Here is a 13,512-nt window from a genome sequence, read left to right on the forward strand (position 1 = left end):
CTGCCAGGAGGGCTCACAAGTCATTTAACAGCTTTTCATTTTCAAACCTCCCACCAGGACTTTCTAGAAGACCTTTGTTCTTCTCCTTCAGTGTATGTTCCCATCTCCTTCCTGCATTTCATTCTACCTGTTCTCTTTAGACCTCGGCTCTATTTTTATATCTTGAAAGTGCTGTTGAGTATCAAGTGTTCAGAACCATGCATGCAAGGTCACGTTGTGGTTTAAATGAATCGAATTCTAATTTCGTCTTCCACGCTGTGTTTCAGAGGTTAAGTTACAGATGGGAAGTTTAAATGTTTTTGTTCTCTTCATATTTTCTTCTCCAATGCACACATATGGCAGACCATAGTGCCTCTCGGCCTCTATCAAGAGAAGGATCTGCTTAGAGCAAATGGAGGAGTTTGGCACTTCTGAATTGCACACAGGCAGGTCTGCAGGCGCCAGGCCAGCCACAGGGGTCGCTGATGCGCAGTGAGCCAAGGATTCCCCAGCCGACCTAAACCAGTGGCATACCCTGGATTCGAACTGGCGATCTCCAAACTATAGGGCGCACCCTGCACTCCGGGCAGAGCGCCTTTACTGGATACTCTTCATATCCCCAGCATTATAAAACAGAAACAGGTCATCCCGTAAACAGACATTACATTCCTACCTTGTTAAAATATCTACGATACAGATTACCAAGTTTACCAAGAACAGGAATGACACCAACTCATTTTACATGGAACCTACAAAAGCTGATGTGAACCCGATGACTGAGAGGTGAATCCCATTATCCATTTGATAATGCACCAACCCGTTTTTAAATATATTGTAGAAGTGAATGAGCTTACTTTTTAACCTTTTTATATTTTGTTTTATCTATCTTTATTCAATAACCAGGACTAACTTAGCTCTTCGTGTTTCTTCTCAAGTTAAGAAAGACTTAAATCAGGATCCTGTTTATTAGTATAACCCTTTCACCTTTTCTTACAAACTGCAGCAAAAAAAAAGGAGAGTCTCCCTCATTTGTTTAAAGATGCTGCAGGGTACACAGCCACCAGAAGCCATATGTTTGCAAAGGCCTCATGTTTGCAAAGCAGGTTCTTTTCAAAAGTTGCAGGAAGCTTCACTGTAGTTTCAGATCAGAGCTTTACTTGACTCCAATTTATCATTAAGGACATGGTTGAAAACTGACTTTGACGAAGTGTGGAGATTGTCTACCACGGCTACAGTATATGGCATGCTTTGTAGGACATGACTATTTCTATAGGGGTTCAGCCTAGGCCTATAGCAACCAAGATGATACCCGTTCTTCAGTACCTGACTCCCGAAAGCTTAGCTTATTCTTATAAATACACGCTACGCAAAAAGAAATACACCAAGGGACATGGACTGCTACGAGTTGAGTTGCATAAAATTGGTACACATAGGGCTCTATTTAAGAATCAAAAGATCAGTAAAATGAAAAGCCCAAGGTTGTGGAGTAGCTTAAAATGGGTTTTCCCCAAGTACATTACAAAGATACCCGAGACATGTACTCTTAGGGGATGACTGCTTATCTAGTGAGACCATCAAGTGAATGACCGATTCACATCTGCTCACTCTACCGTAACAAAAATAAACGGTACAAACTGTTTAAAACAGTATCAACACAGTCGAGAGACTGAAATATTGCCTTTTACAATGCTGGTGATTTATTCATAATGAAAGGCTCTTCTGTGCTCCACAGCACTCTACCTGTACCTCTTGTAGATCAACCTAAACTCTACTAACTGGGGTCATAGACAGACACTTCCATTGTGTAAACTACAGCAAGACTACACAGTTGCTTGTTTTGATTGACAGACAAGACTAAAATGTAGTTATATAAAGTACATACCATACATGTATGGTACACTGCACTCCTGCACAATACACATACCGGTAGTAAATTTATCTAACCCAGTTTATCTACCCCAGTATGTAACAGCACAATATGGGTACAATGAGATAAACTCTGGGGTTCACATTTTATCATTAAGCTAACAATGAATACCTGCACTATTTAGTGTGCACCAAAATGAGGGCTCATTAGAATCAAAGGCAAAACAAACGATTATAAAAAGTGCACACATTTGAATGGTTTGAAAAAGAACCCTGTACACTTTTTTTTTTTTTTTTTTTGATGAAGCAATGCTGGCATTCACTCTTAACATTAGAATTCTGAATACATCTTTTAATGAAAAGTTATTTCATCTTTGCCCCAGGCAAATATTAATAACTTTTTTTTTTTTTTTTTATGTGGGAATTATCCTATACAATAATAATCCATTATTTAAAATGTATTAACCTTTGTAAAAACATACTTGCCTTACATCATTTTTTTTTTTTTTACAAAAACAATCTCCACTACCCATTACACTAGCAAATAACAGAAAAGGTCAAGCCCACTGTCTAATTTAAGTGATTCATCTTTCTTGGAAGGTTCACAGTCAAACTAGGTTGGGAAGTGAAATTGGACGAGTCCGCAGGACCTGCGTGAAATCCGCTCGGACGACGGTAAGTTCGGTGGCACATTAATACATAGTAATCACAATCAGAATATACCAGGACTGGTGGAGTTGTGAACTGAACATGGGATAGCACAGCCTGTTTGTGCATGCAGTCACATGCCAGCAGCAGTAACAAGCCCTTAGGACTAATAGGCCTTTCTAGCCTAATCTTTGGGATTTAGAAACTCGACAGAACATCACAGTGCTTAATCTTATGACCTTTTGGCTTAAGTATCTTTGATCTTTTTTGGAATCAGTGCCTGCCCTTTTCCAAATATATGCATTTGCTTGAGTTCAGTGAAAGCTCCATATCTCTGAAAGTAATGCAGCTAGGAATCTCTGATTTTGGAGATTATAGCTAGATGGACTCATTCACAAGCCCTGGTTATTTTGTAGCATTCAGCGATGGTGACCCAGGAGGCATCTGCTTATTTGGGGAGGAATGGAATCAGCATCACGATTACAAAAACATGCTGTCAAAAACAGCAACAGTAAGCCTTGTCAAAATGGCTAGCTATGTGGTAATACAGAGCTAAAAAAAGCAACAATTCAACAACCATAACATAATTAACATTACAAGTGCACTGGATGAAAACAATTTCTCATTTACAGTACAATCCACTGACCTCCTGGCACGCAGCTTAATTAAAAAAATCACAAGCATAGGCAACAAACACCAACACCCAACAATACAAGCAAATACAAACGTTGCTGCTTAGCACCCCCCGACAAACACTACACAATCCTCTCAGGCAGCAGACTCAAAGGGGTTTCGTCATCAAGGGTGTCAAGCAGTAAAAGTGGCCAAATACTACAGCATGCATTGTGCGAATAGTGCTAATGAACAAAGCAAGGTGAGACATTGTATCCATGCCAAGGCCAAAAAAAGAAACAGAACAAGGCTATTTCATAATATAAAACATCTTTAGACCATGTGCGATCCTCAAATAAGAAATAAACTAAGGTGTTGAAAAGTTTGTTGAGTTCAGTAAGCAATTCTCCAAAACAAAGTTTCCCTGTTGCAAGGAAGCGCAGAGGGCAACTACCATTAACTTACCATCCCTTATCATCATCTTCTGCTGCTAATTCCTCAACATCTTCCTCTGGAGTTACTGTGATGGCACTGGACAGTTTGGATTTAAACTGTTCAAGAAGAGCCAGCGTCTAAAGCGTCAGAAGTCAAAACAATAGTATTTAGTGTCTCATAAGTTAAAATAAATGTAACATTAATTCAGTAGGGTACCTTGTGACAGAGTAGCCAAGTGTTCATGCAGGCAGAGAAGCATTTCAGTGCTTTTGTGCCAAACCATTAGAAAATATTAAATATACTGCGTCCAGTACCCAATATAAAACAGGGGGCACCTCACCCCCTGACATACCTACTTGTAAAACATGAGAATACTAAAATAATAATACAAACACTGCACACCCTGTTGTGTGTTAGATTGATATAGATATATTTATCTATCTAATCTATATATTTGTTCTACATAAAACATACAAAATAGTCGTACTGTACCTGTTGCTCTCTGGTTGTCCCTTTCTTATTTTTCTGCTTCCTTAGTTCATCATACTTCTTCCTTTCTTCTAAATATTCTGCCACTGCAACATTAGGGGCCTTCTCCGCATCTGGTAGATGCACAAAAAAAAAAAAAGAAAGTTGAGTCACCACTTTAAACTTACAAACAACATAACAAAAAAACAAAAGTGGTTTCACGCAGCCAATATACAAGCCCAACAACTCCATACATGCATCACAAAATATGAATTGTAACTGATTCTATGTTCTTGAACATTTATATATTGCTGGAACATTCTTGCAGAGACCTGGACTTGCTTTAAGTCAATGTTGACATCCTTGCAAGATGTATCCTACAAGATTAATAAATGCTGCTTTTATTATTTATTTATTATTAAAATATATATTGTTTTGTAAAGCACACATTTGTTGTTGCGCAAGATCAATCGTGCAGCTTGTATTTCTAAATACTGTATTCCTTTGAATTTAAGACGCACTTTTTTTACCATTTTTTGCTTCTCAAAAATAGCCCGCGTCTTATATTCCAGAACAGTATAGTGATGCGTGTATTAAAATCAGCAACACAAGACGTGACTACCCGAGTACACAAGCAGCAACGTGACTTACTGCCGAGAAAACACTAACCAAAACGTTACTGCCACGACATAAAGGCAACCTTTTTCAGAGAAGTGTCATTAGGGCAGCAGTGTGGAGTAGTGGTTAGGGCTCTGGACTCTTGACCTGTGGGTCGTGGGTTCAATCCCTGGTAGGGGACACTGCTGCTGTACCCTTGAGCAAGGTACTTTACCTAGATTGCTCCAGTAAAAAAAACCCAACTGTATAAATAGGTATGTAAAAATAATGTGATATCTTGTAACAATTGTAAGTCGCCCTGGATAAGGGCGTCGGCTAAGAAATAAATAATAAAATAATAATTAGCTTCCTGAGGAATCCAGAGAAGCTTTTACAATTTCAGCATGTCTAACAAACAGTACTAGCTTGGACAGATGAGAAATGCTGATCAGACCCCTGTATTTTTCAACATGTCAAGCAATACCAAGGTTCACAAATTGGGAGAAAAACAGGTGTGAGTAATCACAACTGGAAATGAGAAGCAGGACATAACTGAAATGCTCTGTGTGATATCAGACGGCCGCAAACTGCCTCCACATGCGTAATTGAGGTGGTATCTTTGTAAATGCATATTTATTTGATGTTTTATTTTTTCCTCAAATTGAGGGTGGAAAATTTGGGCTGCGTCTTAAATTCGAATGGGTTTAAAATTTGAAGGAATACGGTAGTGTGAACAGACTATTACAGTTGTATACACAAAATATTGGTGATAAAACACAAAACCTGGCATTAAATCTGGCCCACATGTGACTGGCCACAAGTCAAGCTAATCTTGGGCGCTGTTAACCATCATTTACTGTAACAACATAATGACACGGTTCACTATGGTGACAATCTGAGGTTGAAATCCAACTGAAAGCATTACAAATATGCCAGAAATCCGGCATATTTGTATGTGGCTTGATAGTCAGTGCTGTAACAAACTAAATGGCTTAGTTTCCAACTAATCTACATCACCCCATTATTATTTAAAAACAAAACAAATAAAAATCTTGTTTGTACAATATTTTATAAATAAAATAAGTTTATGTTTGATTTCAGTAAACAATGTGCAGTCAAATGTAAGGTTTGCATTTCAAGATTGCTTTCTGGGCATACCATAAAGCTCCTAAAAAATATCACAAAGTAATAGGTCTAGGAGATAATCATCAGGATGTAGCAAACTCCTTTAAAAGATAAAGTTGTAAAGCTGGTTCAGTGTCCACAGCTAGGATCAGCACAGCCAATACAGGAAAGCTAATGTGCTTCCACAAATCTCTGAGGTCAGACAATCTGGCAACGCTCCAGGCACTCAGAGGACTTTGCTCTATCATTCACCTCTTTCTGGGTCTTAGCTAAGAATAAGTTACGCAGTCTCATTTTTCTTTTGGAGGCTTCATGCTTAACCCTGATCTGGCCTCTTGAGGTGCACACTAACCCCAGTCATAAACAAATCATGATAAACTGCAAATATGTCAACAATCACAAACACATCGTCATCCATTTCTTGGCAAAAACTTGAAATCAGTCTGCTTAAGCATTGGTTGGCTAGTAATTAATCAAGGTTTATCTACAGTCACTTTCGATTTCTAGTCCCAGGGTATCAAAACCCATTTCTAGGAATCTCAAAGGATCAATTTTCTTAAACAATGGCTTGTTTTTCTATTTCAGACTTCCCAGAAAACATCCAGATTCCCTGAAAAGCTCTTGATTCTAGTCATACATCCTGATGACATGTGCAGCTCGAATACGTAACTGGAGTCTTTTTGAAAACTTACCAGTTCGGTTGTACTGTAGAGGTTTGCTTTCTGGGATTTTTTTCAAAACATGATATTGTCTTTCAATTTTGTTTGTTTGTGCTACAGGCAAACAAAGTCATATTCCTCTCTGTATATGATCATTTTGCTTTGATCCAATGCAGAAAAAAGGAGCTTTGTATTTTTTGTTATATAATTAGAACAATTGTATTTGTACATATGGATAATTTAACTTAATTGATACTGCACTACATAAAATACAATAAATAAGTAAACAAATACATTAATACATTTTAAACACATACTTTACAAATTATATATACATTTTCTTTAGATCATGCAAATCATGTATTTTTCTGAAGTGGAAGCATAGGTTGTCCAAAACTATTACAGTATTGTGTGTATTTGAATAAATTGTGCACACATTTGTATACTGGGGGAATACAGAAACACATAAAACCAAACACAATTCTGGCCTTGAACAATGAATTGTACTTTCATTTAATCGTAAGTGGTGCTGTCATTCTGTACCATTTGTCATTTAAATTATCACCTATGATATACACTGTTATTGATCATTCCATTTAATCAAAAATGAACTTGACTTGAAAATTTCAAACATGCCTATACATTAAGAAAAATAATCGGATTTTGTTGATTCTCCATTGCCGATAATAAAATGCCAATCATTTTGGACAGCCCCTAATATAATCTGTGATTTTGTTTGATTTTTGATGAAGAATGTTTCTCACGTAGGATCATGGAAGAAGATGCATAGAGAACTGGATACACTGAAACAACCTCCCTGGTTGGCAGCCCATAATGTTTTTCCAGGGACTACTGAGAGTTTCAGCTACCTGGCTAAGAGTTGAGTTTTGTGGCTTCTCACGGTCACTCACAGACAGACAGACAGACAGACAGACACAGACAGACACACACACACACAATGCAACAGCAAGCCAAAATGATCAAGCCAACAGCTGGGGGGGCGAGTTAGCATCCAAACATACACGACTATAACTGACTATAACTTTGAACATCATGTAATCAAAGAAACTACAAAATGATACCGAAAATTTCACCGGAAGCCATACTAGTAGTACAGTATTTTTGTCAGTTTTTCGATAAGTATATGGAAAACTACAAGGCGATATGTCATTCAATATGTTAACGTAACATTATTCAGCAGGTTTCATTCAACTTTATGAAGCAAAATTAGTTAATTCTATAGGATGATGCAAAACTTTTGGCCACAGCTATAAATAAGAACCAAGCTTATCACGACATAAGGTATATTCCACAAGTTCAACATTAGAACCGAAACAACGCTACAAAACGGTTTACTAAAAACATTTCTATATCGGCTCTACAGTATAATGTTGGACCCAGCAAAGTCCAAAAATGGCAGCATACTGGAAATTCAAAACTAGACAGCATTTAAAATCTGGGGCATTATAACTGGCAGTGATGTCCACCTCACACGTTTACTAAGGTCATTCACGAGCCAGAAGTGTTTTGAGAACTATACAGCCAAAAACTTAACCTAAATGTCTTCTGAACTAAACACATGGGACAAATCATAACAAGCCGAGAAAGATATTGTTGATACTTAAACACAAGAATAACCATCTAAATGTTGTCAAAGCTCATCTGGGCCAAAAGAAAACAAAAAAGACTTTTGGTGATCTAAATGACTTCTGACAGTTCCTGAGTATTATGATACTAAACAGCTGTTGTTTCAACGAGTGGATCTGCAGTCCTGAAAACGATACAAGGGTTTGGTTTCAAAAACACTAAGGAGGAGTTAAACACTTTATTTTTTTTGGTAGTGGGTGTCTCAGTGTTACTTTCCCGTTATTTTGAAAAACTGTATTTCCTGTAGGGTTAAACTTCTAAAACACCAATCAGATTTAACCAGAATTGTTTTGGCTTCTGAAAGGAAATGAATTTGCCCCATTTCAAATACTGACGATAATGATTTTTATTGCATTAAACAGAAGGGCGCACCTCAGCTTTTTGGTATGGTCAGAATAGTTGGTAAATGTACTAAAGTCCAACTTTCCAGAACACTTTCCAACTGTCAGCAGTCCTCCATCTTTGTGCTAACCCATTGAGCGCTTTCATTTGGAAACGAACACTGCCTATAAAATATACAGGATGCTGAATGATATTACCCTCGGGCATCACGGTGATCACATTTCTTACAACTCCAGCTGTTGTCACTAAATACTATCTTTGAGTTTGATGGCCATTCTGACAGCATTCCTGCTTTGTCCTGTCACTGAGCTGAAGCAGCTACAAATCAAGCCTTCGATGTTGTGGCAACAAGAGCAAAAACACAGAATTCTTTACCATGAAGAGATGTTGCCTGGCCAATCAGGTGGACCAGGTGAAGAAACAAAGCAGTGTTCTTACAGAGAGCCTTGGGCAGTGGCTCTTCAAACTATTTTAATAGTTTCTTTGGATTAGCACAGGTGTCAAGTAATTCCACTAATTAGCATTTACTTTCACCTAGTCTTCTGGATTGTCCGGTTTAGTACATATTTCAGTCTTGTAGCCTTCTATATTACAGTAGAGGAGGCACTAATAACAACCTCAGGGATAGAAGTAAGACCTCTATTGCATAGCACTTTGGCCCATTCCTAGATTTACTATGTTTCATAAGACACAACTGAGTTTATTACCTATACACTGGGGCTAATCAGGCACACATTTAAACCTGCATAGGTGAAACAGCTATGAAACTTATTTGCGTCTTATTTCCATCCCTGCAATCTGGTATTTGTTTCAATTTATGGTATAAACATTTTATCCCCATTTAACACTAATTGGCATTGGAAAATAGCAAGAATAAAATACCGGTAAATACTTTGTATGCATGATACTTTTAAGAGACAAAATGATGAGTGTGTATGATTTATTTCATTGAAGGTTCATCTCCCATACTCCTAATGTAACTGGGCAGACTGTTTTTGAAAGCAACCACGCATGCAGAAAGACATATCCAGTGTAAATATATTCTAAGTGGTATTAAAAAAAAAGTTGCCACATCATTCAGGGTGGGTATAAAATGGACAGTGTTTTTTGTCTTTCTTATTTTTGGCACTTAGTAAAGGCAGTATTGCCAAGAAAGAGAAAACCAGACTAAAGGAACATGCCATAATTTATGTCTTGAAAATTGAAGAGATGTCTGTCTAAAATAATAACTCAGTAGGTACAGATGTCTCTTTTTCAGCTGTTTGCTGAATACTGAAGAGGCAATTGGCTTTGGGCTCAAAAATAATGTCAGTGTCCTAGAAAGAAATGAGGTTTGTTGTTACTCCAGTGGAGAGAAAGAATTTGTTTGCTTTTGGGACTGAACTGAAAAATCCTCCCTAATGTCTCTGTAGATCAGCATGAAGCTGTACAATGAGACCAGAAGACTGCTGCGTTCCTGTGAAAAGTAATTTGTTCACTTTAGATAACAGCACTGAAGAGCACATAAGATAAGAAAAGACGCTTCTGCCTAGAAACAAGCACTTTAAACAGTGAGAGCTTCATATTTGGCTCTTACTGAAGAATTCCAAGCACCTTTATCTTTAGGCTAAAGCCTTTAAAGCTAATTAAATAATTATAGATTGCAGTTTATAGCCTTTTGTTAAATAGCAAGAAGTCCCCCAAAAAATCTTATCATCACCACGTGCATATATTTTACCCCTAATTCTATAGACGAGACAACAGACCTACATACTTGAAGTATGTGTTACAGTGAATTCAAAATGTCAAACGAAGCTGGTAACAAGGACAGCAAGCCGAGTTTTCAGTATGTCAGTAATTGGTATAAAAACAGCATGTAGAATAGAAATACAGTCGGCGCCACTTATTCGGGACACAAATCGGGATTTCTGCTTAAATGGGACAGAACTCTGGGAGACATTAAATTAGGTAAGTATTTTCAAATGAAAAACGGAGATTGCTTTTCAGAGCAAGCCAGGTTCACGTAGTGCAGTGCAATGATTAAGTGATTACGCTGGGACTTGCGTAAATTACGTAAACCACTATTTTTTGACAACTGTTATTTGCGAGTTGTCATCATGGCTGTTGAGTTTCAATTTCTCGTGGGCTGCTGCTAAAACATAACTCTCAATTAAGACGTAGCTTTACAGTAAACTAATGTGATGCGTCTGCGTCTCCATCCATTTGCGCTTCCTTCCATCTGATGATGTAGATATCCTTCTACCTGGTGTTGATGGCTGAAGTGTAATGCTGGCTCCAGGGATCAGCTTATTTTGCCTCCCCGGCGCATCAGCACACACAACGGCTGTGATGCTGGCTCTGGGGATCAACCACAGTGTGGTCTCCCCAGCGCATCAGCATGACAACCGTCTGGATTGAGCTAAGTAGGGTACATCTCTGGGGTCTTCAAGTGGGCACCTTCCATCCTCTGTGTTTCGTCGACTAGCCCACCGCACCTCATGAGTGCTCGACGACGATTCTGGCATCGCAGCATCACCCCCCTCGGTCCCCCACTCAACTCAACCCAGCTTACTTACCTGTATATCGGCATTTATTTCTTTCTATTGTGCTTGAGATTCCCAACCAGAATCTTTCCGTCTCAACCACAGCAAGTTGCTGCTCCTCTCTGCTGCTTCAGATAAGTTCTTCACTGTGCGACGCAACTCTTGGCTAATGAATCCAACGTCTCTGAGAAACCGGGTTGTACAGTGTGCCACAAATCCTTGACAACCCACCTCCACTGGGTAAACCCGGACTCTCCAACCTCGCTGTTCTGCTTCAGCGCCTAGTTGAGCATACCACAGTTTCTTCCTCACATACGCCTCATCTACAGCATCCTTATTTGGCACTGTTAACTCTACCAGGTGAACAAGGCGTGCTAATCCAGACCACAAGACAATATCTGGTCGAAGGTTAGTGGTGGCAATCTCAGGTGGAAAAATAAGCTGTTGACCAACATCTGCCAGCATTTTCCAGTCTCTAGCAGCTTCCAGTTGTCCTGGGCAAGGCTTGGTTTTAACACCTATTCTTGGTGGTTGCTCTCCTGGGCGGAGGAATGTTGTCTTTTGTATGTAATGTTTTGATGGAACTGGTGGCAACTTATTGGTCATGTTACACTTGTCTTCCAATGCTAAGGCCAAACATCGCAGCACCTGGTCATGGCGCCAAGTAAACCGTCCTTTGCTAAAACCTACCTTACATCCTGTCAAAATGTGCCTTAATGTTGCAGGTGATGAACACAAAGGGCATGGGGGATCCTCTCCTACCCAGAAGTTTAGGTTCTGTGGTGATGGAAGAACATCATATGTTGACCTGATGAGGAAACTGATCCTGCTCTGTTCCATTGTCCAGAGGTCTTGCCAGCCGATCTTGCGTTGTTCCACACTCTCCCATCTAATCCATTCTCCCTGCTTGGCCTGGGAAACGGCCTCATCCTCTTCTTCTTTTGCACCTCGTTGACCACCAACTTCCTCCGTTGAACTGGGGCTGCCTTGTGCCATGTAGGAGGAGCTGAACTGAAACCAAGACCCCCTCTTCCATGATGAACTTACCCCATGATATCAATGATTCGAAGGGCAGCCTTTGCATCTTCCACGGCTTTCTTTGCCGCCCACTTTCTTCCAGTTTTCAACACAGGTGCTGCCTCCCTTACGCATCTGTCATGTGACTCTACTAATGTCATTTCCTGTTGGACCTTGGAGCACTTAAACTCCTTGGTTAGAGCGGAGACTGGTAGCTGCAGTATTCCTTTACCATACAGTCCCACTCTGCTGAGGCAGCGTGGAACTCCCAACCATTTCCTGACATATGAACTGATTAAAGCTTCCAGCTTCTCTACTGTTGTCAAAGCAACCTCGTACACAGTCAGTGGCCACAGCAGCCTTGGCAGTAGACAAAACTGAAAGCACCAGAGTTTTAGTTTGCCCGGTAAAGCGCTGCTGTCTATGCTCTTCAACACTTCCACTGCTTGTTGTCTAATTTCTCCCACACAAACTGTGTCCTTTATATTCCCGTTGTACCATCTCCCAAGACTTTTCAGTGGCTTCTCAGACACTGTTGGTATTGCCTCACCATTAATGTAATGCCTTTTATCTACTACTTTACCTTTAATTATAGAGATGCTCCTTGATTTAGTGGGCTTGAATTGCATTCGTGCCCATTCAATGTTATTGGTTAATTTGCCCAATAACCGACTAGTGCAGGCTACTGTTTTAGTCTTGGTTGTCATGTCATCCATGTATGCTCGAATTGGTAGTAGTCGCATTCCAGAAGCCAAGCGCTTTCCTCCCACTACCCATTTTGATGCCTTAATAATTACTTCCATTGCCATGGTAAAAGCCAGTGGAGAAATGGTGCATACTACCATTATTCCAACTTGTAGGCATTGCCATGTAGTGCTGAATTCTGAAGTTGAAAAACAAAACTGCAAATCTCCAAAGTAGGCTTTCACTAAATTTGTTATTGTCATCGGTACACTGAAAAAATCAAATGCTGCCAAAAGAAGTTCATGTGGCACTGAACCATATGCATTAGCCAAATCCAGGAATGTCCATCCTCTCCTTTTTAACTGACTGAATTTGTTGCCAGATCACATCGATGTGTTCTAAGCATCCTGGGAAACCTGGAATGCCTGCTTTTTGTACTGAAGTGTCAGTGAAGCAGTTCTTTAATAGGTAAGTTGACAATCTCTGAGCAATAATGCTGAAGAAAATCTTGCCTTCTATGTTAAATAGGGAAATAGAGTGAAACTGACTGATGCTTGTAGAATCTTTTTCTTTTGGTATAAAGACTCCACCTGCTTGGCACCATGCTCTTGGTACAACCTGTTTTTCATGCCACTCTTATACACTCAGTACGGAACTCCATAAGGCCCTGGAGATGATGATGCAATTAAATTGTATTGGTGTACATCCTATAGAATTATCAAATTTTGCTTCATAAAGTCAAATGAAACCTGTTGAATAACGTTACAATAACATATGGTATTGAATTACATACCGCTTTGTAGTTTTCCCATATACTTAGTGTAAAACTGACAAAAATGGAAAAACGTTATTATCAGTACCCTTCCAGCAATGTCATTTTCTTTCAAAGATTGCGACCATGAATGCCGTGA

At 39.3% G+C, this 13,512-nt stretch overlaps 1 protein-coding gene across 2 annotated transcripts in view; it reads right to left on the reverse strand.

The window, feature by feature from the left end:
• Nucleotides 1-13,512, reverse strand: part of LOC117404007 (spliceosome-associated protein CWC27 homolog) — an 88,349-nt gene that overhangs the window by 4,916 nt on the left and 69,921 nt on the right. For both annotated transcript variants that reach the window (XM_059009934.1, XM_059009898.1), the window contains 2 exons: nt 4,033-4,142; nt 3,571-3,677 (listed from right to left, as the gene is read on the reverse strand). In XM_059009934.1, coding sequence (XP_058865917.1) covers nt 3,571-3,677; nt 4,033-4,142 — 217 coding nt within the window. The remainder of the gene's footprint in view (nt 1-3,570; nt 3,678-4,032; nt 4,143-13,512) is intronic.

The sequence above is a fragment of the Acipenser ruthenus genome, chromosome 1 (genome assembly GCF_902713425.1).
Source record: "Acipenser ruthenus chromosome 1, fAciRut3.2 maternal haplotype, whole genome shotgun sequence".
In the NCBI taxonomy this organism is placed as follows: Eukaryota; Metazoa; Chordata; class Actinopteri; order Acipenseriformes; family Acipenseridae; genus Acipenser; species Acipenser ruthenus.